We start from the raw sequence: 26,628 nt of genomic DNA on the forward strand, positions 1-26,628 counted from the left end.
TGGGTCTTCTGTGTACATTCTATGTATCTATTTTTCTGCTTCAGACTTCCTTCTGTTTCTCCTGTCTCACTTTATTAGAACCTCCAGCCTGTGTCTTTATATAACTAAATAGACAAATGGAATTTACTGAAAAGCCAGAATTAGCCTCATACTACTCGACTTAGAAAGAACACAGTATTGCATTAAATTTTACTCAAATAAAAACAACTTACCTAAATAATAATAATAATAATAATAAAAGAATGAATGACCCGGGCATGGAGTCTCACGCCTGTAATCCTAGCTACTCAGGAGGCTGAGATCTGAGGATCAAGGTTCAAAGCCAGCCCGGGCACAAAAGGACCTGAGACTCTTATCTCCAATTAACCCTCTACAAAATGGAAAATGGGGCTTGGCTCAAGGGTAGGGTGATAGCCTTGAGCTGAAGAGCTCAGGTACAGAGCCCACTTAGGCCGAGTGACCCCCCCCCCCACACAAAAAGAATGAATGAGAGGTGTGTGAGAATAGTAGAGGATAGAAGGTCTTGTGTCTGCTATTTTGTTCCCATGTCTTCCAGAAATGACGGCTGATCCAAGTAGAAAGTGTCTAGAAAGTTAAGTGTTGAGCTTTTAAAATGGGATGGCTGGGACAGATATTTTCTGAACCACCTCTTGTGCCCACAGACCTCATGGACAGGGTTGTATACATTTTCTCAAAACCAGAGGCTGGGGGAATACAAGGAGATTGATGTTTTGTTTCCCCCAACAGCTGTGGTCATCTCAGACGTCAACATCCAGTGGAGAGAGGGGCTCATAAGATCTAGTCTATTGGGCTCAGAGTGAAAAGTGAGATTCTTCTGAAAACAAAGGCCACTAACTTGGCCACCTCTATTTTGGCTTTGAAAGGAACCCTTTGCTTTCTTCTGGGCTACAAGTTCTGGGTTTCCATGAGTAGTTCTAGAAAGCTAGGTGATGATGGCTAAGTTCTGATTCCAAGAGGATCATTCTGAGCTTGCAGCTTCCCCAAAGGTGAGAGGGTGGACTTAACTGAGCATGTTGCAGGAGAGATGTTTGCAGACAGGAAGGCCAAAGCTGTGTGCAGTGAAGCTTACTCGCTCAGTTCCAGAAAGACATGGCATGTTTAACTCATGACCTTGGGGGATGTTTCTGCTTACAAATAGGCAAGAAGGAGATGGGAGCGCGAAGCTGGAGAGGGCTGTGGTCCAGCTGAAGAAGGGGACAGGAGACTTCTATGTTCCCAAGCATCAGACCCTGTGCAGGCCACAAAGGACAGTCTAGGTGACAATTTCTTGGGTGATGTGAGGGGACAGAGAGAGAAATGACTTCTTTCCTGCAAATAGGACTGGGTTCGATGCTAGCCGTGTGGGAGTAACTAACTACACAGCCCCGTAACCCTATGCTCCGGACTTGGGACCTCACAGCGTTAGCGGTAACTGTGGTTGTCCTTCCTGATCCTGCCCTCATTCTCTTCTCCTTCTTTCCATCAAAACATCCTTCCTCCCTCTCCTTCCATCCTTCCTTCTATTTTCCTCCTCTCCATCTCTCTCCCTATGGAGCTCCTTTCTCCACCTCCAGGTACCCTCAGGGCCACAGAAACACGCTGCACACTAAGCTTTGACCTGGAGCCCAGCTGGCCCTGGTGCTGGCTCAGCCGATTCCCTGGCTCCCTGCACAGCCCTGGGCCTGAAACTGGGGCCACAGAGGTTGTGCCTGAAGCCCATGGGAGACTTAGAGTATGCCAACAGAATTAGGCGAATCTTAACCAGGCAAGAACAAGGAGTGAGGTGGGGGATCGGAAAAAGCTGGCAACAGAGCACCCATGATCCACCCATATGCACTTCAGAGGCTTTCCACATGGATTTGAAGGGCAGGACGGTAGCCGGCAGAAGCACCAACACTTCCTTCTTCCCCACCCAGCCAAGTCCTCCCAGCTCAGGTGCCCACAGTGGAAGGGACAGGGGGACCCGGGGAGGGGCTGGTAGATGGGCCAAGCTAGGAAGGGATTGTGCACCTGATGAGACACAGTGTATACTGAATAAAGATTTATAGAGGACATTCTGGAAGATTGGACCTTAACTTTTGGCTCAATGACACCCCCAGCCTCTTCTTCCCTCCTTTTCCCCAGGTACCCATTTTTGGCCCCTTCCCTACCACCACATCACCTCGTTCAGCACAGTATCTAAGTGTCCATAGCTGTGGCTGAGCTGAGGCTGCACCTAGGAGAAGATGGGAGACATGGCCAATAGTTCCATTGAATTCCACCCCAAGCCTCAGCAGCAACAGGAGGCCCCCCATGCTGGTGGCTTTGGGTGCACGCTGTCGGAGCTGCGTGCTCTCATGGAGCTCCGAGGGGCGGAAGCACTGCAGAAGATTCAGGAAGCCTACAGTGATGTCAGCGGGCTCTGTAGGAGACTGAAGACTTCGCCCACTGAGGGTAAGTCCACCTGCTCAGGCGGCTCTGCAGCAGTGCCTGCTGATACCGGGCCTGCTTATTTCAGAGGCCATGGTCATGGTCATGGGCTCTGCGGGGCACCTACAGCAACTTCCTACGAGGCGGCGGGGCTGGGAGTGGAGAGAGACCCAGGTGACGCTTGGAGCATTTAAACACTGCCATCTTCACTATGTCCTCTCAGCCACCTCCCTTGAGAGGAAACCGTTCTCGGTGGGGAGAGGCTGTTTTCCTCTGTGTCCTGGGGATAGCTTGACTCTTTACCCATATCTCCTTAAAAATGCATTCGTAGAGTGAAAGGGGGTAGGGGGACAGGAACACAAGAGGTGGAAGAATCTACAGGGAAACCCTGGGATCCCAGGGCCCAGCATCTTCCATAGATAGAGGAGGAAGAAGTGTGTGTGTGTGTGTGTGTGTGTGTGTCTAGTGCCTTCTTGTGTTCCCCGTTCTCATTGCTACGTTCAGTTAAGAGAGCTGAGGAGAGGATGAAGGGGTACAGGGTAGGAGCCCACCTGGGCCACAGGGGACCTTCTTTGCGGGAAGGAAGGGGTAGCCTGGAAATGGCAGGGACATTTGAATCGGATGGGAAAAGTGACTGAAGCTAGTCCACAGTAGTCTCAGGGAGGTGGCAGTCTGAGGCAGGGGAGGGCTAACTGCAGGAACGTTAGCTCTCCTGTGCAGTGAGCCTCTAGGCAACTTGGCGCACATCCTCTAGAAGGTTTTTGGTGGAAGCCTGACTGCTGTCTTTGATCATCCTCTGCTGGAAGCCAAGTGGACCTTTCCATCTGCCAGTCTGCCCCAGCCCTGATGTTGGGGTCTGCTATGAAGCCAGGACCACCAAGGAGCCACAGCCAACCCCAGATTTGAGGAACTGGAGCACTCTCTGGCCCAGCTGGCACAGACTGGGCAGGATTGCTGGCATATCCCAGCCTAATGCCAGGCCTGCTTCCCAGCCAGCGCTGATTGATTTCGTCAGCTGCCCATCTCAGTGGTATCACCTTGGCCCACCCAGTGCTTCTAGTCCTGGCCATCATCGGGTTCCTTCTGATCCCTGGCACCCTTGTCCAATCCATCATCAGGCGCTGCCCACTGGGGTTTCTAAATTGATCCTTTAGTTCCAACACTCCTGTCCGTTTCCTCTGTTCTAGTCCGGATTCATCCCATTACTTCCAGCCTGCTTGTTTGGCTCTTACCACCCCCCCACTTGGAAACTAGAGGTCACAAACAGGATCCTATTATTCTGGCCTTGCCCCAGTTGGGTTTCAGAAAGAACCACCTGACTGTGGTTAGTGGAACATGAGCCCAAAGGAGGAGTAGACGTGGGAAGAAGCAGGCCTGGGGACCAGGTGAGGAACTCTGAGGTGGTGTGGCCCCCTGGGCCACTTGGGCCTCCCTATGTGGAAGTGTCCTTCGTGCTGCATGCACCACCCTGAAGCAGTGTTCTGTCAGGGCAGATGGCTCGGCTCTGCGCCAAAGCATCTCTTTTCCTTCCCTCCTCCTTGCCCACCCCCCTGAGGATTCAGAGGAGGCTCGGGTGGAGGGCCATTTAGCCACAAGGGTCCTGGCCTCTCCCAGATCAAAGGAAGCAGATGGGCTTCAGCTGGCAGCTCTTCCCTCTGCCTGTCAGGCCTTGTTAAATATTTAAAATGTCAAGGCCCCTGGGAACCTGACTGATTTTGCCACAGAGCTCGGGAGCTCTCCTGGTGCCTTGGAGGGCGTGGGCATGGAGAAGGGCAGGTGCTCAGTCAGACGGGAGGCCCAGCCCCTGACTGGCTCCTGAGCACCTGGGTTTCTGGGTCCCTCTCCCTCCTCCACGCCAGAGAGAGCCAGCCAGAGCCAGCCACGATTGGACCTGCTGCCTGCAGAAAGAACAGCCCAAACACTGACCCTTTCTCTGAAGTGCCTCAGCCTCAGCTGTCCGGGGCCAGGCGTGGGGGACTCTCGTTCCGTATCTCCTCAGTCAGGCCAGGTGCCTTAGGCAAGCATTGCATCACAGGCAGGCCTGCTGCCCTGCCTGGAGTTCGCATGCACGCCTACCAGTTGCCCAGTCCTACTCATATACAGTGGCCTAACTGTGGGAGGGACTGGCTTAGCTGCACTTCACGCTCCATAGCAACCCCGGGACAAGGTGCATAGACATGAGGGTTCCCAGGAGGGCTTTCATAGAGAGCAGGGAGGCCAAATAGGTGAAAGACAGAAGTGGGGGAGAACACACTTTGTCTTCTGGCAATAAGCACATCAGTCCACAGCACTCTCAGCTTTGGAGAGGCCCAGAAGAATTCCAGAACCATTGCAAAGAAAGGTATGCCTGTTTGGCCGAGCTGGAGACTGAGTGGCAGGCTTGCTAGGGTAATTTGGGCCCAGCATCCTCCCCTGACTGCTCTCCACAGGCGTGCATGGGAAGGAGGGGACAGATTAGCTGAGAGCCGACACGATGTGGTCCTAATCCAATTCTGATGGCATCTGGCCTCTGCTCTGGGCAAACGGCCCATCTGTGTCCATGCCAACCAACTAGCCCCTGCCCCCCTGTCCTGGACCTGGGCCATGCTAGACCTGCTGAGTGGGCAAGTACTCACTACCAGAGGGGCCACAGCCGCTTCCCCCTTCCCCCACCCCCATGGGTACCATGGCAGTGGTGGCAGCTGTCAGACCCCAGGCCCATAGTGGGCCAAGGCCTCAGGGTCAGGCTGAAGGCAGCTGCCAGTCTTGGACAAAGGGTGGTGTGGGAGGAGAGAAGAGCTACAGTAGCAAGGACAAATCAAGGCCAATGACAAGGCAGGGGGAGGGGATAAGGTGACAGTTCCTAGGGAAGGGACCCCAGGGCTCCATTGCCCTTGAGGGCAATCTGAGCATGTGCAGTAGGGCAGGCAGAAAGCAGAGTCTCCTGTGTTTTCTAGAAGCTACAGTGAACTTCTGGCTGTCATTGGGGGCTGGGGACAGTGGAGAAGTGGAGAACCTGAGGATGTGAGAAAGTCAAGGTTCGGGTTTCTCCCTTGTGCTGACTCTGTCTCATGCCTTGTGTAGTTGCAGGAGATAAGGCTTGGCCCAGACTGAGGGACTTGTCTGTCAACTGGGTCCCTGCCCCTCAGCTGCCACCATAGGATCTGTCTCCCAGACATCCAACTCGGAAAGCTGAAAGCTCTCGGAAAGAGGCCTTAGGCCCCAGCGGAAATCTGAGCTGCCAGCTCAGGAGCAGTGAATCTAGGGGGAAAAGGGCAGGGACAGCTGTGGCCCTTTGGTTGTCGAAGACTCCCTGTGGCTGTCACCTTGCTAGGATGACAAGGCAGTGCCAGCTGGGGCTTTTGCTCTTCCACTTTGTATGAGCCCCATCCTGGCCCTCCAGAAAGTCCCAATGTCAGCACTTGTTTGTTGGCACATTGGCCGGGGCCTAGTGGGCCCTTCTGTGCTCCTCCAGTTCATGCAGCAGGTGGCAGGAGTAATGCCAGCAACTCTGATGTGGGAGCTAAAAACTGCCATCTGTCTGCTGGGCGTCACTGTAACACCGGCACTTTGGGGGCTCAGCACTGGGAGTGGGGGTGGCCATGTGGAAAGAGCCTGACCCAGCTATGGTGAGAATTCTGAGGTTCGGAGGTAAATCTGGGGGTGGCAATATCTCACCTGCTTGCCCCTGAGAAAGTTGCTGGGTGGGTGTGCAAAGTTAGAGGTGAAGGCCTACATGTTGGACCTAAATGGGTCTTAAGAGACATGCCTGTCAGCTTGCAGGAGCTATCTGCAAGTGTGAAGGGAGCCTCCAGGTCGGTAGGCCATGAATGGAAGACTCCTTTGCCCCTGGGTCCTGCATCCCCTGAAGTGCCTCGTCTGCTTAAGCTTCAGGGGTTCACCCACCACAAGTGTCTTCCCCTTCCTTTCCTTCAGGTTGGTGGACTAGAGACAAAGTGTCATTAGTGTGAATCCTGCCTGCTTGTCATCTTCATGAATGACATAGGGGACAGAGTTAGATGAAGGCTAGATGTCATTGTGAGGCCAAGGAAATTGTAGAGCCCCGTGGAAGCCAGCCACTGAATTGGGCAGAGTACCTCTGAATTACATTCAAATCACCACACAGATATCAGCCCAGGACTTCAGGCTGGTGCTGGAGCCAGGCTCTGGGGAAGGCCTAATAGAGGAGGCAGCTGCCTGTCTGAATATCTCCTGGCCAACTGTGGGTATCAGGCCTTTATTCAACCACTCACTGATTCTACATCGTGGTAACTGAGCATTTGAGATGCTGCATTGACTTAACTTGGGCTGTGACTCATAGAAATAGTCCTTTCTGATCTCTAGTCTCAGGGCAAAGCTCAGGGGCTCATTTCCCTGGGGGTGAGTAGAAGTGAGGTGCTGTCAAGACTCTTCTGGCTTTGCTTGTTCCCAGTCCACTCAATTTTCTGAGAGCCTTGTTCTCTTTACATGGCACTGTAAGTTCCCTGGGAACTTGCATCTCCCACTAGCTCTCATGCTCCCTCTCTTCTTCCCCAAGAAACTTCTGGAAAGTCAGCCTCTACTCCCATCTCCAGCACCTCCTATGTCACTCTTAGCCGCTGTGCTTCCAGAGGGTCCCATATTTCTAGGCCCTGTCACACATGTGCTTCTGGTACCTCTGTGCCTTGCCCCTTTTATAGGTTAGGCTGTGTGCCTTTGCATGTCCTTATGACCAGCAGGCCATGGGAGAGGACAAGGCTTGATGGCTGACCAGCTGTGAAGATGTCCCTGTGGCAAATGTGCATTCCTATCTCATAGATCAACGCATTGTGAGAAAGACAAGTCAATCCTGGGAAGTAGAGCTGTTTCTGGATGGAAGGAAAGCCTCACTTCAGAGGGGGCCTAGCCACATTTTTGACATCTGGGAGAAAGTAGAATAATGTTAAGCCCCACGCCTGATAGGTGACATCTCCATGAACCCACTGAAGCCAGCCAGAAGTTTGTGTTTTCCTCCACCCTTGGGAGCTGCTGGCTGCTCTCTTCTATTGTTGTTTCTGGGTGACCCTTGACCATATACAACTAGGTCCCCTCTGCACTTCCCCTTTACTGGGGATTATCACTTCCATGCAAATCCCCCTCCATGGTGGATTGGGAGAATGAGATGACACAGGGCTTGACTGACAGAGCAGACAAGAGCCTACATTTGGGTCCCAGCAACTTGGACTGCCATAGTTCAGAGGCTTCTCAGGGCTGTTTCTCATGTGTGCATCATTAAGAGTTTGACAGCCCCCTCCTGGACCAGTATCATTCCCCACTCTGGGGGCTCCTCGTGATATCTGTGGATGTCTGTGTACTCACTGCCCCAAACTTAGTCTCTGTACATCTGCAGGAAGGTTTGTGGTGCCATGTTGTGCAGCTACTGTCTCAACTAAGAATACAGGGTGGATGGAGAGAAGCCAGCTCTTAAGAACAGAGCCCCAAGAGCAGCTCTTGCAAGCAGCTCGCCCATAAGGTGCCAAGGGCTTAAGTCAACCTGTCCCATTCTCTCCTTCTATGTTTCTATTGCCCTCCTGCAATGCCACGCAGGCCTGGCAGACAACACCAATGACTTGGAGAAGCGCAGACAGATCTACGGACAGAACTTTATCCCTCCCAAGCAGCCTAAGACCTTCCTGCAGCTGGTATGGGAGGCCCTGCAGGACGTAACTCTCATTATCCTGGAGGTGGCTGCCATTGTGTCTCTGGGCCTTTCCTTCTATGCACCGCCTGGAGAGGAGAGCGAAGGTGAGGGGCAGGGCTCTGGGCTGGAAAGAAATGAAGGAGGATGCCAGGATGTCCCAGTCCCTGACTCTCATGATGTCACCACTTCCTTTCCCTTCTGTCCTTGGACACAGCCTGTGGGAATGTGTCAGCCGGGGCAGAAGATGAGGGTGAGGCTGAGGCTGGATGGATCGAGGGGGCTGCCATCCTGCTCTCTGTCATCTGCGTGGTGCTGGTCACGGCCTTCAATGACTGGAGCAAGGAGAAGCAGTTCCGGGGCCTGCAGAGCCGCATCGAGCAGGAGCAGAAGTTTACAGTCATCCGCAATGGGCAGCTCCTCCAGGTCCCTGTGGCTGCCCTGGTGGTCGGGGACATCGCCCAGGTTAAGTATGGTGAGTGTGCCAATCGGGACACACCCTGCCAAGAAAGCTCCACTCCAATTCCTGAGAAAGGTGGGCCACAGGAGACCCCACTCCTAGCACAGGCTGTATTCTTAGAGGCAAGAGCACCCCCAGGAAGCACACTGTGCCCTAGCCCTGTGAGGAGGTCAACCCCAATCCCCAGTTATTAAAACATATGAATGCTCTCCCAGTTCCTGAGAAATGGACCATGTGCGTGCGTGCGTGCGTGCGTGCGTGCGTGCGTGCGTGCATGTGGCTTACCCAAACAGGGCTCCCAGATGACAAGCCCTCTTTCAGGAGAAGCGGGAGGAGGCGGTGGGGAGAAGGGTTCCTGTGAACCTATGGCTTCTGCTTGGGGCTCTGGCCCACCTTTAGGAGATCTGCTGCCTGCGGACGGAGTGCTCATCCAGGGCAATGACCTCAAGATTGATGAGAGCTCCCTAACTGGCGAGTCGGACCACGTGCGCAAGTCAGCGGACAAAGACCCCATGTTACTGTCTGGTGAGGACCTAGCTTCCCAACCAGCCCAGTAGCAAGTCGTTTGACCCAGCATGTCCATGCAATTAGGGTATTTTTAAATAGCCTTTCTAGTTAGGGAGTCTGAAGAGTGCCCCTCCCCACCCTGCAAGTTGTAAGGCCACAGTGGGCCACTGAAGACCTGATGACAGCAGCCACAGGACAAGAAAATGGACTTTCCCAGATCAGGACCTTGTGCTGGTATATGTGCTCCTGCTAAATTCAGACCCTCAAAAGCATCAAGTAGAGGCAATGTTTCCTTTCCAGAAGGTTCTGAGTTAGTCCAGTATTTAGCACAGTGAAAATAAACTGCATAACTAGACAGAAAGGCTAAAGGCCCCTGTACTATGATTCTAGCAAGTACCTTCCCTCTGTGGGCCCCTGAATGCCCTCCAGGCTAGGGAATGAGCTATAGTGTGGGCCTGTAGTCTTCTAGCCTGTTAGGTCTCAGGGCCTTTTGATATTTGAGTGTCTGTCTCTGGAAATATCTCACAGCAAGCATTAGGGGCACTAAGCATGTGTCCCATCAGGCAGTGCAAATCTTTGTCTCAGGCTCTCTGTGTTCTGTGCCAGGCACCCATGTCATGGAAGGCTCTGGAAGAATGGTGGTGACAGCTGTTGGTGTGAACTCCCAGACAGGCATCATTTTTACATTGCTTGGAGCTGGTGGAGACGAGGAAGAGAAGAAGGATAAGAAAGGTAAAGTAACACTGACTCCATCTCCAGAGCTGATGAGATGGTCTTCTTCTGTGTTGCTATTTTTGCATTTTTGTCTGCCAACTGACAGTCCTCTACTGGCCTATCCTAGACCCTCAGGGGATAGGAGACTATGCCTATTTGTCAGATTCTTCTTGGGGATCTTTGTTCTAAGAGGTGTATTCTTCTGCAAGTCCTGGGGCTTGAACTCAAAGCCTGAGCAGTGTCCTTGAGCTTTCTCAAGACTAGAGCTCTTCCACTTGAGCTGCAGTGCCACTTCCAGGCTTTCCTATGTATGTGGTACCAAGGAATCGAACCCAGGGCTTCATGCTTGCTACGCAAGAACTCTATCACTAGGCTACACTCCCAGCTTGAGAGATGTGGCCCAGTGTGGCTGGGGTCGAGAGCCAGGGCAGCTTCCCTTAGATGGCCTTGGGGTGCCAATGCACCCTTCTGAATAGTGTCAGAAGGACAGGGGCCATGGCTGGCAGATACTATTAGGACCCTCAGGTCCATCCTTAGAGCCAGCATGCGTGGTCAGTGCTCCCTCTGGTGCTCAGAGCTCAGGAAGCTACAAATCTCCCCTTACTGCTCCCCATCCCCAAGCTAAATGTGGAGCAGAGATTTCCTGATGTGTGCTTACCTACTTGGGCATGTTTACAAGTACAGACGCACTACACAGGTGGAGTAAACTCTGTTTCCAGCTATGAGGCCCTGGAGCCAGTGAACTGGGGAGGGGATAGTTGATCTTAGGCTGCTGGAGCTGAGACAGCAGATGGGGTTGGTCCACTCACCCTCAGCCACACATAGACAGGTCAACAGAAAGAAGGACACATTAGCAGCCCCTGCCCCAGGTACCTCTTGAAGGTACTTGCTTCAGGAGACAGGGAGAGAGGAGCTAAGTGAGCTGCTGTTGCCCGCATGTTTTAATGAGTCCATTCTCCCTGCGTGTTTCCTTACATGAGGATCTCTTTACCTCTGATAGGCCAGGCCCTCCATTATGTCTTCTTTGCTACACCGAGACCTCTGTCCCTGTAGGACTCAGCTTATGTCTCCCCTGCAAGCACTATGGGGGTACATAGGCAAATGGATGGGATCGGAGCCTCATCTGGGCTGGACTGGGCTGAAATCCCAGTTCTTCTACGGAGGGCCCTCCAAGGACCCTCCCCCCCACACACACATACCACTAGCCAAGGTTTACTGAAAGGCAAACTTTCCTGGTATCTCCTATGCTTCCTTTCCAGGAGCCTGGCCTCCTGCTCTGTCCTTTAAACATTGTTGAATGTTACCAGTTAAGTGTTGGCATCTTTCACAGCTTGGTCCTAGGCCCCCTCCTCTTTCAAACTTGACCAGACCCTTTCAGCTCCTCCCGGGAGCCCCTTGTACTCCTCTCTAGTACCCTTGGGCTATGCAACTTGTAGGTCAGAGTAAGTTTCCTGAAGAAGAAATAATGGGTGCCATGTCCCAGCTCTCCTCATTCCCGTCAGTGAGTCTAGCCTGTTGGGCACATTCTGAAGGTGTTCCCTGTTCGCCTGCTGCCTATATCCACTAGGCATATGTTTGTTTGTTTGTTTGTTTGTTTCCAGTACTGGGGTGTAAATCCAGCTCCTTGCTCTTGCAAGGCAGGTGCTCTACTGAACCATACTTCCACTCCCCCCTTTGTGCTAGTTATTTTGGAGATACAATCTTGCATCTTGCTAATTCAGTTGTCTGGACCTTTAAAGGCTTTCCATTATAGCTGAGAAAACAGGCATGTGTCACCACACTCAGCTACTTTCTATTAAGATGAAGTTTCATGCAGTTTTCTTTGCAGGCTGGCCTCAAACTATGATCCTCTTATTCTCAGGCTCCCAAGCTGGGATTACAGATGTGAGCCACCAGCACCTAGCTTCCTGGCTTTTAACCATGACTCCTATGCAAGATGTTTTCTCAAAACATTTTCATTAAACACTTACCCTAAACTTATCTTCCTCCCTTCCTCCCTTCTTGGAGGCCTCCCCTGACCCTGAGATTGGGTTTACACAGCTCCAGGGCTTCAGTCATATATTGTTATTGCATGTTGTCTTGTACCTATTGATGTCTCCTTCTCTACATTAGAAATATCCTTCACCTCTGAACCATTCCCAACCCCAAGAGGCCCTGGGTGGAGAAGTTCCAAATCTCTATCCTGCTGCAGACATGAATGACACGTCTCTCTGCTTGTAGACTGTAGGGCCTCCCCACATTCCATGGGAGCTACTGGTTGCCCTGGCGTACCCTGTTTATATCTCTGCATCCCCAGGGATATGAGCTGTTAGATGGTGACTGGCAGCTCATCTCACAAACCCTTCCTGCCCTGCCCAAGCTCATCTTTGGATATAGACCAGTACAAATATGGTGCCCAGGCTAGCTCTTCTTCATTTTGTTTGCCAGTCCTGGCTTAAGCTCAAGGCCTGAGCACTGTTCTTGGTTTTTCTCAAGGCTAGAGCTCTACTACTTGAGCCACAGCACCACTTCTGGCTTTTTCTGTATATGTGATACTGAGAAATTGAATCCAGGGCTTCCTGTATGCTAGGCAAGCACCCACTGGGCCATGGGACCGGCTCCCCAGGCTAGCTCGTCTAACTTCCACCGCATATGTGCACTGTCTTGAGGAAGTGGCTAACACATAGTAGGCTGTACCCACCCGCTGAGGTCCCCACACATGTCTCCCTGTCCAGTCTCCCCCAGTGCTGCGGGGCACCCCGTGTTCAGGCTCTCCTTTCCACAAAATGGCCTGTGCATACAATGAAGGCTTGGACAATCTCAGCAGGAGACAAGAGGCCTGAGAGTCCCAGTGTGTGATGACTGTCCTTGGTAGAATGGCTGGGCAGAGGCCACCCAAGTAAACCCCCTTTTATTAGGTCTTGGACAGCAGCCATGATGACAGGGGGATGACTCTATTCGAGGTTCTCCTCCATAGCCTACTTCTGTCCTGCCTAATCCACAGCTCATTTTCCGGCTTTAGGGGGCCAGGCTAATAGGAGGCACTGACTCACGGCTTTGCTCAGGAAACTCAGAGAATGTGGGCTGACCACATACAAGGAGTGGTGACAGCATGAGCCTGGAAAATGTAGGGTTCCAAGAGTGCACCTCCATTGGAAATGTCAAGGCCACTAGCCATTGATACCTCTCCTTCCCCGTCTCTTCGTCCCACGTGCTCCTGGGCTGCACAGTGTGTGTTCCAGCTCTGCTCACTGTCTTGTGCATGTGCGTGTGTCATGGACACATGGATGTTCTCAAGTCTTTGTGTCTGTCGTTCCTCTTCCATTGTAGGCAAGCAGCAGGATGGGGCGATGGACAGTAGCCAGACCAGAGGTAATGAGTGGGCCGTGCTGCCAAGGGCAGCCAAGGAGTCTGGGTGGGACAGGATAGTGCTGGGGTGGGTGGATGCTGGGAGGGACCGTTTGCTAGAGTGGAAGAAGCACTACCCATAAACAGGTGAGCGTACTCCCTGGTCCTATGTTGGCCAGAGGGTAGAGGGGGCCTCCACCCACAGATAGTGTGAGAAGCCCTGAGCAGCCATCTGGAGGATAGCTGGTGGATGCCAAGGCCATTGGCATAGCTTGAGTGTGTCCATGCATAAAGACTACCTGTGGGTGTACAACCTGGTCCTACTTTGGCCACATGACAAAGTTAAGGCACAGAGAAGCTGGCTTGCCTAATGCTCTAAGTCCCAGTCAGTCCCGTGTGTTTCCCAGGTCATCTTTCTTCTATCTGAGCACATGGGCCAAAGTGATAGGGTAATCATACAAGAGACACATGCCTGGTTGTACTGGTATGTCATGGCACTCATGTAAGGCATGTACTGGTTACGAGTATCTGGATAGCAGAAAGTGACCTGTAAGTTCTTTTTTTTGCATTTTTTTATTGTAATTAGTAAAAGGGTTACATGATATTTGCCAGATAGAAGGTGCATTAATGCACATACATTGATACCCTTTCACATGTCTTGGTATCCATTTCCCTCCCCCCCACACTCCCCACCCATCTTGGTTTTCCCCCCTTCCCTATCAAATTTCAAATAACCAAATACAAATAAATTCAATATATCAGATAACAAAGTGAGATACTATACCAATATGAGATAACCAAGGGAGAGCAAAGGAGATGAGAGACAACATAGTACATTAAGGACAACAATCATTCATTATATGGCTTTTGTTTCAATATCCTGGAGTGACCTGTAAGTTCTAAGTGCTAGAAATTTAAAGATGAGCGAAGCATATCCTGGCTCAGACAGGTCACAGGGTAGAGGGATAGTCCTTAAGTATAGAATGGCATGTGCTGGCCTGTGGACTCGGAGACTGAGGGTCAGTCCAGTCAATTGGAGCTCAGAAGATAACTGAGGTTGGAAGCACAAGGCTAGAGTGACCCACCTTGGTAGGGCCTCACGTGTCCCTAAGGCTGCCAGGAGGAAGGAGCTGCCAATCCTGTGCAGCCCAGGTGGGACGAAAAGATGCAGAAATGATGGCCTTTGTGCCAAGAGCACCGTGCACGGTGGGTAAGCGTGATGGGTAAGGAAGGATGGCGAGGGCACCCAAAGACTAGGTCAGAATAACCCCTCCGCAGGATGAATGGAGGAAGCAGATGGAGTGGTCATGATTATTTGGGGCAATTCACAAGGCCTCCTAGCTCAGAGTGTGAAGTCAGAGCTTGGGGAGGCAGATGAGAGATCAAGAGCTGGCAGGGGACATGTCACCACTGTATCAGGACAGCCAAGATGAGGGACCAGAAACCCACCAGGGGAAGAGTACGGAGAATCATACGCTCCAGCAGAGACAGGGAAGTGACAGTGAAAAGCTGGTCCACAAAAAGTTAGGGAGCATGAGGAGGGTATACTGAGTCTTTATACCTGCCTGAAGAGAACAGGGAGGCAGCTTAGACACCAGTAGGTAGATGGGTCAGATTTGCTTCCAGAACATTCCTTGGACCACGGATATTGAGATTTAGAGTGTTCTAGGACTGGCCGCCTTGTCTGTGTGCCCAAGTCCTTGTGCTTATGTCTGTCCTTTCCTGTAAGAGAACCATTAACATCCGCCTAGGACAGTGTTGGAGCTTTCCTATTTCTAGAGGGCCTGGGTTTAGGAGCTAAGAGAAAGGAGACTGACAGACTTCCTTTCTCATGTTACGCTTGAAAATCAAAGAAATCCCATTTCCTCTCATATGGTATAATGTGTCTTTCCCTGTGTTAGCCATTTGTAGCACCTTCACCTTGGCAGGGCCTTAACTTTGTCTATGGGGTTCCTTTATGTGCAGCCAAGAAGCAGGATGGGGCAGTTGCCATGGAAATGCAGCCCCTGAAGAGTGCAGAGGGTGGCGAGATGGAGGAGCGGGAGAAGAAGAAAGCCAACGTGCCCAAGAAGGAGAAATCAGTCCTGCAAGGGAAGCTCACAAAACTGGCCGTGCAAATTGGAAAAGCAGGTAGGGGTAACTTGAGGCAGCAAGCTAACTTCCACTGACAGGTTCTCAGCTCACTGGACCTCTGTAGATGGAGCCAGGAAAATGAACTATGGCAAGTAGTGTGGGCCCGGAAACTAGGCTGGGTCAGGCTAGGGTAGCACCTGACCCAGTCTCTCTACATGAACATGGAGTATTCCAAACTCTCTCCTAAGACCCTGATCACACACTCACCTTTATCCAGCACCTTTCTCCAAAACTGCATGTAGGATATGGTCAAAGGCAGCAAGCACCGTTTAAGGACTGCTGGCTCGAGTCCTGACTTCTGAGGGTGGGCGAAAGGTGGTTTGCCTGGACATGATCCCCACACAATTAGGTTCTCTGCTTTCACACTACCCTGAGAAACTCAAGAAATGACCATCTAAGCCTGGCATGGTGGCTTACGCCTGTAATCTTGGCTACTCAGGAGGCTGAGATCTTAGGATGAAGGTTCAAAGCCAGCCCAGGCACAAAAGGACCTGAGACTCTTATCTCCAATTAACCTCTAGAAAATGGGATGTAATACTGTGGTTCAAGGGTAGGGTGGTAGCCTTGAGCAGAAGAGCTCAGGGACAGTGCCCAAGCAGAGTTCAAGCCCCATGAACCACAAAAAAAAAAATGAACATCTAAGCCCCCCTTATCTTCCAAGCCATCCCCCAAACTGTTTATTCCAGAACATAAATCAAAGCAATCTGCCCTTTGAAAACATTCTGGTTAGAGCCAGGCATAGTGACTCATACCTGTAATCGTAGCCACATAGGAGGTAGAGCTGCGGATTGTGTGTGGGCTGGGAGGCTCATTGTTCAAGGCCATGCTGGACAAAATCTGAAAGACTCCCCCATGGCAACCAATAAAAAGCTGGGATGGCAATATCTATCACTTGTCTTGGACCAGGGCTAGAACCTTGTGGGCCCTATTGGAACACTAAAGCAAAATGGGTCAGGGATGTGGCTTAAGTGGAAGTAGCACCCACTTAGCAAATAAAAGACCCTGAGTTCAAATCCCAGTAGTAGCAAGATAGATAAAAAGGGAGGGAGGGTGGCTAAATGGGCAATCATGATCAGGTGCCAGCTGGCCACAGCTACAGTGCCCCTTACCTCTCTTTCTCTCTTCCCTTCCTCCCTCCACCTCTCTCTTGCCCTCCATCTGTGATGGCCTTTCTCCGGCACCACCTTTGTCACCTCCGTCATGTGTGGGCAGGTCTAGTGATGTCTGCTATCACTGTCATCATCCTGGTTCTCTACTTTGTGATTGAGACCTTTGTCGTGGAGGGCCGCGTGTGGTTGGCCGAGTGCACGCCAGTCTATGTACAGTATTTTGTGAAGTTCTTCATCATCGGCGTCACTGTGCTGGTTGTGGCTGTCCCTGAGGGGCTTCCTCTGGCTGTCACCATCTCTCTGGCTTACTCTGTCAAGGTAATCGTTAATACATTTAAAAACAAATTAACTAGTTGGGCTGGGAGTGTGGCCTAGTGGTAGAGTGCTTGCCTAGCATACACGAAGACTGGAGTTCGATTCCTAGGTATCACATACATAGCAAAAAGCTGGAAGTGGTGCTGTGGTTCAAGTAGTAGAGCTCTAGCTTGAGAAAACTCAAGGACAGTGCCCAGGCCCGAGTTCAAGCCCCAGGATTGGGGCTTGAAATTTTTTAACTAGTTGCATAAAGGGATTTTAATTCAACAAGTCAGATTATGAGTACAATGCATCTTGCTAATAGTTAACAACTGATGCCATTATACAACCCAGAAATGGCAATGAGATGTCAGCAAGCACGTTGGGGCAGGCTCTGTGTCTCTCAGAGGAGGCACTGAGTGCTATCTAGGGATAGCTTTGCTGGTTCACAGTATCTGCCACATTCCCCACCCAGCTTCCTGGACACAGTGAGATAAGCTGGAAGCAGGTGCATGGGGAGGTAATCCTGAGGATTGGCATTTGTGACACAGGCAGAATGAGGCTGGAGGGCCTAGGAAGTAGGGAAGTGCAGTTGCTCACAGAAGTGGGGACAGTGCCTGTGGGAACACTGGGAGGGAGTTACTAGAACATGAGAGAGGCAGGATAGCATGAGGGGCAGAGAACCAGCACATGACTTAATTGGGGCATGTGGGCAGGGAGGCATTCGGCAACATCTGAGAATAGGGCATTCCTAGAGCCTGATGGCTCTCCATTTGCCGAGTCCTTCTGTTTTAAGGCACTCTTTTTTGGTTTGGCCACCACCTACTCCAGTGCTGACAAAGGCACCGTGTTTGTGACCAGGGTTTGTTCCTCTTACTGTAATGAGAAAACAACCCAAGTGCCCCTCACGTCATCTTTACAGAAAATGATGAAGGACAACAACCTGGTACGCCATCTGGATGCCTGTGAGACCATGGGCAATGCCACAGCCATTTGTTCCGATAAGACGGGCACACTCACCACCAACCGGATGACCGTGGTCCAGTCCTACCTAGGAGACACCCATTACAAAGAGATTCCAGCTCCCAGCGCCCTGACCCCCAAGATCCTTGACCTCCTGGTCCATGCCATCTCCATCAACAGTGCCTACACCACCAAAATACTAGTGAGCTGGGCCCAGAGGGCACACGACAGAGCCACAGTGGGATGTGGGACGGGGCCTGCGTGGGGGCGTGGCTTCAGCTGTGCTGAGGGGCTTCTTAGGCTTTCCTAAGAACCTTTAGGGGCTTGAGAGTAGGGCTAAGTGTTGTGGTAGAGTGCTTGCCTAGCATGCATGAGGCTCTGGGTTTGATTGCCAGCGCCCCCAGAAAACCAAAACCAAGAACTTTTGAGCTAAGTACCTGGGGTGCTGGCAGCCCTCCTGGTGGTCTCTGGCGTCACAAGGTGCTCTGGCTGCTGGGTGGGGACTGACAAGTTCTAGAAGTTCCTTTCAAGACTCGTGAAGGAAGGAACCTGCTTGCATGGGGGGTCACTTGGTCTGTCTGACCCACATGGGCACTTTCGTGTGCCCCACCACACTTTCACAGCGTGGTGATCACAGCCGGGCAGGAGCCCTGGCCTTGGCTCTCCACCCCAGCGCCATGCTGGCTCTCCTCGTCCCACAGCCTCCAGAGAAGGAAGGCGCTCTCCCACGCCAAGTGGGTAATAAGACGGAGTGCGCTCTGCTGGGCTTCATCCTAGACCTGAAGCGGGACTTCCAGCCTGTGAGGGAGCAGATTCCGGAAGACAAGCTTTACAAAGTGTACACCTTCAACTCCGTCCGAAAATCCATGAGCACCGTCATCCGAATGCCTGATGGCGGCTTCCGCCTCTTCAGCAAGGGAGCGTCAGAAATCCTGCTCAAAAAGTGAGTGCGGGTGGGCTGGGAGTGTGGCCTAGTAGTAGAGTGCTCACCTAGCATGCATGAAGCCCTGGGTTCAAGTCTTCAGTAGCACATACATAGAAAAAGCCAGAAGTGGTGCTGTGGCTCAAGTGGTAGAGCTCTAGCCTTGAGGAAAAGCAGCCCAGGGACAGTGCCCGTGAGTGGGTGACATCAGGAATCAGGGGCTGGGTGTGTGGGGGATGGTTGAACGGTATTATAAAATCTTTCATTTTATTTTTCTGGGAAAAAGTTGTCCACTTGGAGCACTTTAAGTGTGCAATTTAGTGCAGTAAAATTCAGAGTATCTACAAGGCCATGCAGTTGTCACCCAAACACTTGCCTTTCCCCCCAAAGAAACTCTAGGATTATGAAGGAAATAGTCCCCCTCTGGGTCCCCTCAGCCTTGGCAAACACAGTGTGATTTCTAGTTCTACAGATTTGCCTGTTTTGGACATTTCACACAAATGGAAGTGCTTACTTTGTGTCTGGTTTCTTTCACTGAACAGAATGCCCTTCATATTCCGCTGTATATCAAAACTTCCTTTGTTTTTGATAAATAATGTTTCATTGGATGGGATATTGACTATCTATTGACAGACCCTCTGGTTTGATTCCATATTTAACTATTATGAATAACGCTGCTAATAGCATTTGTGTGCGAGTGCAAGTTTGTGTTTGCATGCATGTTTTCAGCTTTCTTTTTCATGGATGCTGCGTTAGACAGCTTTGTGTTACTATCATACATCCACGTGAGCTGGGCACTGTGCTGCATACTTGCCGTCCCAATTTCTCAGGAGACTGTGGTGAGAGGATCCCTTAAAAGTGCAGAAGTTCAAGGCTAACTTTGGCAATAAAATGAAACTATCTCAGAAAAATATTTGAGATGCATCAACTTTTATGAAGAAAAAAAATGTTTTGGTTATACTTTTGGGATATTTCAGTCCAGAATCAATTTGGCTCCATTCTCTCTGGGTCTTCCATATTGCCAGAGAGTATGTAATAGAGCAAAAAGCTATTCATGTCATGGTTGCAATGAAGAGAAAGAAAAGATTACAGTCTCATAAGCCTCAAGGGCATACCCCCAGGAATATAAACCATCTCATTAGGCTCCATCTCTTAAAGTGTCGAACACCATACAATAGCATCAAGCTAGGGACCAAGCCTTTTAATAGTTGGTCCTTGTTGGAACAGTCCAGACCTAAACTATAGTGTTTTGTCTCTGGCCCTTATGTCCATCTCGCAATATCAAGATGCGTTTTTCCATTCATGTGTAAGAGTCTCCAAAGTCTTAACAGTTCCAGTATCACTTTAAGCCCTGATTGAAAGCCTCCTGTGAGATTCAAGGTGAACATTGCCATTCTCAAAGAGGGAATACCCTGGAAAGCCTGTAACACAAAATGTAATTTCTCCATCTCTGAGCCTATGACGGTTGTGACCTTGTAATTTCTTAAGATTCCTTATAAGCCTCGTATTGTCTCCATGTCTGAACTTAGGACCTGGGTACTGTCCCTTCACTTTTTACTCAAAGGCTAACACTGTATCACTTGACTAGAGGTAAGGGTCTCACAGACTTTGCTGCCAGATTAACTTTGAACTGTGATCCTCAGATCTCAGCCTCTTAACTAGGATTATAGACGTGCAGCACTGGCTCCCAGACTGTTGTTGTTGTTTGTAAGGTGATTAAAATTTTCTAAAGTTGAGTGTAGTGATGGTCACACATAACTAAGAATATGCTAAAACATTGAATTAAACACTTTACATGGGTGAATTATATGGTATGAGGGCTGAATCTCAATCGTTATTTTAAAAATTGGAGTGGGAAGCATGTGGCCTTTGTTTCTGAGCAACCCTGTTCCCTACCATGTTCCTGCCTGCACACTTCCGTTGGGCCTGTGTTCTGTCCTCTACTCTCCCACGAAGCTCCTCCCATCTGTTCCCCGTGATCCTTGGGAACACATCTGCAGGGTTTCCTGTGCCCCTAGGCTCACCTTGCTTTTGGCACATCTTATCATTGAGTCTACGAGGCCTACTTTCCTGCTGCACTATCCTGTGGTGCCTGCTATATGAGACCCCCCCCCTTTATTTCTTTCACCTCACCTGTTTCTCTGGCTGAATTCCCGCAGTCTTGTTCCTTCTGGGAACCTCCTAAGGTTATCAGGCTTGAACTCTGATGCTTGCTGTTGCCTTGTCTTTCCCTTACCCCATAACAGTGAGTCTTTGCTTATGTTCCACACCCTTGACCTCCTGGAGTCCATGGAAAAGCTGCTCTAAGTCCTACGCTCCCACTTGGGTTTCTCAGCTGACAAAGTGGTACTAGTGTCCAGAGCCTGCTGTAACAAATGACCCAAAGCCTAGTGACTTAAAAGAACAGAAATTGAACTGGGTGCCAGTGGCTCATGCTTGTAATCCTAACTATTCATGAGGCTGAGATCTGAGGATAATGGTTCAAAGCCAGCCTGGGCAGAAAAGTCTCTGTGAGACACATAGGTCCAATAAACTACTCAAAAGACCTAAGTGACAGTGCCTAGGCCCTGAGTTCAAGCCCCATGACCAGCAAAAGAAAATAAAACAATATCAGAAATTTGTCATGTCACAGTTTTGATAGAAGTCCAGCGTGAAGGTGTGGGCAGGGCTATGCTAACTCTGAAAGCTGGAGAACACGATCCTTCTTGCCTTTCCCAGAGTCTCCTGGTGGCCAAGAAACCTTGGCATGTAGCTGTATCATTCCGATCTCTGTGTCTGTCATGGTTTTGTCCCCTGACTGTGTGTGTCTTTACAAAGAACATATCACTGGCTAAGGCATTACTCTTACGCAGTGTGACTGGTACTATTTCCTCTTGTGTTCTCCCTGTTTCACTTTGCCCTGTTGTTCCTCCTCTGACCCAGGTGCACCAACATCTTGAACAGCAATGGTGAACTCCGAGGCTTTCGTCCTCGGGACCGAGATGACATGGTAAAGAAGATCATTGAGCCCATGGCTTGTGATGGCCTTCGCACCATCTGCATTGCCTACCGAGACTTCTCCTCAAGCCAGGAGCCTGACTGGGACAATGAGAATGAGGTGGTGGGCGACCTCACCTGCATAGCTGTTGTGGGCATCGAGGACCCTGTGCGGCCTGAGGTAGCCATTGTTTTTCTGACAGCTGCCCTAATATCTGTGCCCTGGGCCTAAGATTGTTCAGTGAGTGGCAAGGTGACCTTTCCCCCCCATCCAGCCTGCACAGTGTAAGGCTTTGGCCCCAAACATGCATAGAGCAGACCTCTTTCTCCTCCTCCTCCTGCTCGAGTTACATGTAGAGCGAGCCATCCAGCCTCTGGACTTTACAGGCTCGGTAAGGTGGTTCTTAGCACAGGATGTGTGGACATCACACTCCAGGGTATTCTTTCACCTCTTTCCTTGCTGGACTCTCTTGCCCTTGAGCCACATAGAGATTCTGTGCTGCTCACCAAAGGCCTGCTGGGCCCTTAAAGGGGGCTCAGGCTCCATCTTCTACTAGCTGACAGAGGAAGGCAAAAAGACCTCCAATACCCACAATGGATTGAAGAGGCTGGTGAGGTCTAGACAGGAGCCAGGCATGACTGCCCTGAAAAGCTTGAACAGGGAAAGCAGTCAACCATCTGGATAGATCCAAGTGAGGTTTAGGGCATCACATGGTCATGGCAGGCAGGTACATGACACTGGAAGGTCAGTATCCATATAAAGATGCCGAAACAGGCCGGGCAGTGGCAAACATCTCAAGATCCATATGGGTGAAGCAAACAGAGTAAAGGAAGGTGAGTTAGAGCTGACATGACCTTGACTGTAGAAGGTCATTGGTAACTGATGTGACCAGATTCTCTGTAATGTTCATGTTTGTTGGCTTTTAAAGATGGGAGAGCCTAAAGAGAGGACCCTTGACTCCCAGTCCCTGTCTATTGGTATGCACCTCATGTTACAAACATGGATGCCTGGAAAGCACATATTAGCCTGAAAGCACATATTTGTAGGGGCTTCCCTTGGGGTGCATGCATAACAGGGCAGGAAACATTTTCCACATTTTCCAAAGATATTCAGTTCAGAAGACAATGCTGTCCATAGTTACACTGTGGCCATGGGTCATTCAAAACAGCAGCCCTGGGTTCCACAGAGAACACTTTGTCCATGCGTAGGGAGGGAATTGGCCTGAGAGAAACTACCTGAGAAACTAGCTGGGAGAAGATGGATGGATGGATGGATGGATGGATGGATGGATGGATGGATGGAGAAAGAACTACAGCAAGCAGAATAGGCCTGGGGCAGGTGAGAAGTGGTATGAGACTTTGGGCTAGCTGGACAATGTTTCTTTTGTTGTTGGTGCTGGTGGTCATGAAGCTTGAACTCTGGGCCTGGGTGTTGTCCCTGAGCTCTTCAGCTCAAGGCTACCAACCTACCCCTGAGGCCACAGTCCTACTTCCCATTTTCTCGAGATTAATTTGAGGTAAGAGTCTCAGGTCTTGCTAGTAGCTCACACCTGTCATCCCATTCATGTTTAGCGTATGTCAACACTCAAGAGACCTCAGTGCTGGCTGCGGTGGCTCACGTCTGTCATCCTAGCTAGTTAGGAGGCTGAGATCTGAGGATGAAGGTTCAAAGCCAGCCCAGGCACAAAAGGACCTCAGACTCTTTTTTTAATGTGTTTTTATTTATGGGAACATAGTAATTTGTCCAAATGTATGGCTTTCTCCGTGTATATGTGCTACCAAGGAATTGAACTCAGGCCTTCATGCATGCTAGGCAAGCACTGTCCCACTAAGCCACATTCCCAGCCTCGGACCTCAGATTCTTATCTCCAATTAACCTCTAGAAAATGAGAAGTGGGGCTTGACTCAAGGGATAGGGTGGTAGCTTTGAGCTGAAGAGCTCAGGGACAGTGCACAGGCTGAGTTCAAACCCCATGACTCACAGAGAGAGAGAGAGAGAGAGAGGGGGGGGGGCGGGGGGGAGAGGGAGAGAGGGAGAGAGGGAGAGAGGGAGGGAGGGAGGGAGGGAGGGAGGGAGGGAGGGAGGGAGGGAGAGACAGAGAGAGACAGAGAGAGAGAGTGTCTCAAGGTCGTTTGTGCCTGGGCTGCCTTTGAACCTTGATCCTCTGATGTCAGCCTCGTGAGTAGCTAAGATTACAGCCTTGAGCCACCACATCTGACTGCAATGTTCTTTTTTTTTAAAAAAAAATAAGTTTTGTCTCAGGAAAACAGACAGTGGTAAGGCTTGAGAAGGGTATAGCAGAGACCCACTTTTCGTGTGAACTATGTTAGGGCAACTAAGGGGGAGGAAAGCACAGCCGGACTAAGTGATGGCAGAAGGGCGAGGGAGGGACAGCTCCTTTCAGCTTGAGAATGCTTGAGCGAGAGTTCAGGTGGCAGATCACAGTGGTAAAGCCAGGTGGGGAGGCCAGAGAGAATAGCCAGCTGGGTAGGGGCCAGAGAGAGAACACAGAGTGCCCAGCAAATGCTTTTAATCTGAAAACAAGTAGGCGGGCACATGGGCCTTTATTAACTTGCTGGGTGCTTGGAGATGCGGGGGTGGCTGTAGTAGCCAGAAGAGGGTCGAGGGGTTATGTTGACCAGAAACTTGAGGTTGGGTGATATTAATTCTGGCAACTTCTGCACATAACTAGCTCACTCTGTACTGTGAAGCCTTAAGAACAAAGCAGAGAATGGGACTGAGCAGATGACAAATGATATTTTGTCACACAGTGGCTTCTTTTTTCTGCATTTTTAAATTGTTATTCTTGTTCATATGATTTTACTGTTATTATTAAGGTGTTGTACAGAGGGGTTACAATTCCATAAGTCAGTTAGTGAGAACAATTCTTTTTGGACAGTGTTATCTCTTCCTTGCCTTTCCTCCAGTTTCCCCCTCAGGGAAATTGCGCCGCAAGTTGCTTGATTTATTTTTACATAGTGTCTACTGAACACCTGTGCCTGGGGAGGGACCTTCTTGCCACCTGACTTGGAAGCTAAGAGCCTAGCTGGTGTATACCCCTTGAAACCCTTGATTCTCAAGCTCATCATGGCCAGTAGGTGGCAGCAAAGGAAACATTTTCCCAGGCTCTTCAGGGAAAGGAGCTGCCAAACTACCTCTACCTCATGTCCTTAGCCAGCTCCCCAAGATCCCCAAAGAACACAAAGTGCTCCTTTGACTGGGAGCAGAGAGGCACATCATGGGAACATGTAGAATGCTCAGTCCCTCTTGTACTGGACTCCGCCCAGGCCCTCCCTGTCCCTGCCACTTGGCAGTATTTGCTCCACCCTCATAGCTGGTCTTCGGGTTCTCATTCTGTACCTGGTTGGCCTGAGTTGCACTCAGCACTGGAGCTTCTTGTTCTTATTCCCATGTTCCAGGATCTAATTTCCAAGTGAAATGCATGCATAGCCAATAATGCTTCATTTCTCCTAGCAAATAGATCATGTAAAAGTTAGAGTTGGGGGGAGGAGGGGGAGAGAGATTCATTCCTGAGGCAAATGTCTTTGATTTTATATTGTAAACCAGACAAGTGATAGAGATGCTTAGACCTTGGCCACAAGCCAGGTGATAGCCACGATGGCTAAGCTAAGTCCAGGACTGGGGTGTACCTAATTGTGACCAGGGGCCAGCAGGGTGGCCAGGGTTAGGAGCCCTCTTCCTTGTTCTTCACAGCCAGTGTAGCCACCCTGACAGCCAGCTTACCTGGTAACTTTTGTGGGTCCTGTTCACCATCTGTGGAGTTGAGGTTTTCAAGTAGAAAATGAGGTTGATGGAGTTGGGTATGAACACATGGATGACCTATGCAAGCACAAAATCTTCCAGGAGCTTCTCTGGACCCCACCCTTGCTTTGTGGGCCTGGGTATAAACCACGTGTGTCCTGAGGGAGCAAGGAGAGCAGCTGCCCACTGCAGGCTGTGCTGCACACCTCCTCTGGCTCTCCTCCCCCCACATTCTCTACCCCCATCACGGGGCCCACAGGCTCAGCCTTGCTGGATATTGGGGTCTAACAGCTCTGATGTTGGGAAAGGGACAGCCTGGGGGGAAACTATGTTTTTCATTGCCTGCCCCGCCCTATTCTCTTGCATCTTCCAGGTCCCTGAAGCTATTCGCAAGTGCCAGCGTGCTGGCATCACAGTCCGCATGGTAACTGGGGACAACATCAACACAGCCCGAGCCATCGCAGCCAAGTGCGGCATCATCCAGCCAGGGGAGGACTTTCTGTGCTTGGAGGGGAAGGAGTTCAATCGGAGAATCCGCAACGAGAAAGGCGAGGTAGCCCTGCCACCTCATGCCTGGTGCTGGCTGCTCCCCCACTCTGCCCACCCCTCCCACCCCACCCCTGCCTGTCTACCCACTTTGGCTCTGCAGCATCTATATGCTTCCTCCAGATAGAACAGGAGCGGCTGGACAAAGTGTGGCCCAAGCTGAGGGTGCTCGCCCGGTCATCTCCTACTGACAAGCACACTCTGGTCAAAGGTAACTGAGCCCACTGTCTCTCTTCCCTTGCTGGCTAGCAGAAGCAACCTTGCCTGCTGTGTCATCTCCTCCTGGAAACCCTAGGAATGAATCTCCAGGGACTGACTAAGAAGCCAGAGTCCTTGGTTCTAGATCTATGCTTCTTCAGATTAGATGATAGAAGATTCCCTAAGAAGCCGGGCTCAGTGGCTCATGCCTGTAATCTTAGCTACTCTGGAGGCTGATATCTGAGGATCGAGGTTCAAAGTCAGCCTGGACAGGAAAGCACTTATGTCCACTTAACCACCAAAATCATGGTAGTGAAGCCATTGCTCAAACTGGTAGAATACTAGCCTTGAGCTGAAGAGCTCAGGATAAAGAAAAAAGGAAAAGAAAGAAAATTCCTAAGAAAGAAGGACTCTGGTGAAGGGAGGGGGAAAGGCTGTTCTGTGAAGGCCTGGGGACTTGATCGTGAGGATGATGTGGCATATAAAAACAGCCCACTCCCACAATTCCTTCACCAAGCCCTGCCCTGTCCCATTTTCTGTTCCAGGAATTATCGACAGCACCACCGGTGAGCAGCGGCAAGTGGTGGCCGTGACTGGGGATGGCACCAATGATGGGCCAGCCCTCAAGAAAGCAGATGTGGGCTTTGCCATGGTAAGCTACCAGTGCCAGGC

The 26,628-nt window shown here is 50.7% G+C and overlaps 1 protein-coding gene across 1 annotated transcript in view; it reads left to right on the forward strand.

Moving 5' to 3' along the window:
• Window positions 1-26,628, forward strand: part of Atp2b3 (ATPase plasma membrane Ca2+ transporting 3) — a 74,605-nt gene that overhangs the window by 18,950 nt on the left and 29,027 nt on the right. Inside the window, exons 2-15 of the mRNA XM_090326405.1 lie at window positions 2,125-2,433; window positions 7,954-8,151; window positions 8,262-8,519; window positions 8,904-9,029; window positions 9,618-9,743; window positions 13,035-13,076; window positions 15,018-15,182; window positions 16,398-16,612; window positions 17,511-17,753; window positions 18,253-18,494; window positions 21,396-21,630; window positions 25,586-25,765; window positions 25,882-25,969; window positions 26,502-26,608. Of these exons, the coding sequence (XP_090182531.1) occupies window positions 2,226-2,433; window positions 7,954-8,151; window positions 8,262-8,519; window positions 8,904-9,029; window positions 9,618-9,743; window positions 13,035-13,076; window positions 15,018-15,182; window positions 16,398-16,612; window positions 17,511-17,753; window positions 18,253-18,494; window positions 21,396-21,630; window positions 25,586-25,765; window positions 25,882-25,969; window positions 26,502-26,608 (2,433 nt within the window). The 5' untranslated portion in view covers window positions 2,125-2,225. The remainder of the gene's footprint in view (window positions 1-2,124; window positions 2,434-7,953; window positions 8,152-8,261; window positions 8,520-8,903; window positions 9,030-9,617; window positions 9,744-13,034; window positions 13,077-15,017; window positions 15,183-16,397; window positions 16,613-17,510; window positions 17,754-18,252; window positions 18,495-21,395; window positions 21,631-25,585; window positions 25,766-25,881; window positions 25,970-26,501; window positions 26,609-26,628) is intronic.

This window comes from Megascapheus bottae, chromosome X (assembly GCF_031878675.1).
Source record: "Megascapheus bottae isolate mThoBot1 chromosome X, mThoBot2.hap1, whole genome shotgun sequence".
Lineage (NCBI taxonomy): Eukaryota > Metazoa > Chordata > Mammalia > Rodentia > Geomyidae > Megascapheus > Megascapheus bottae.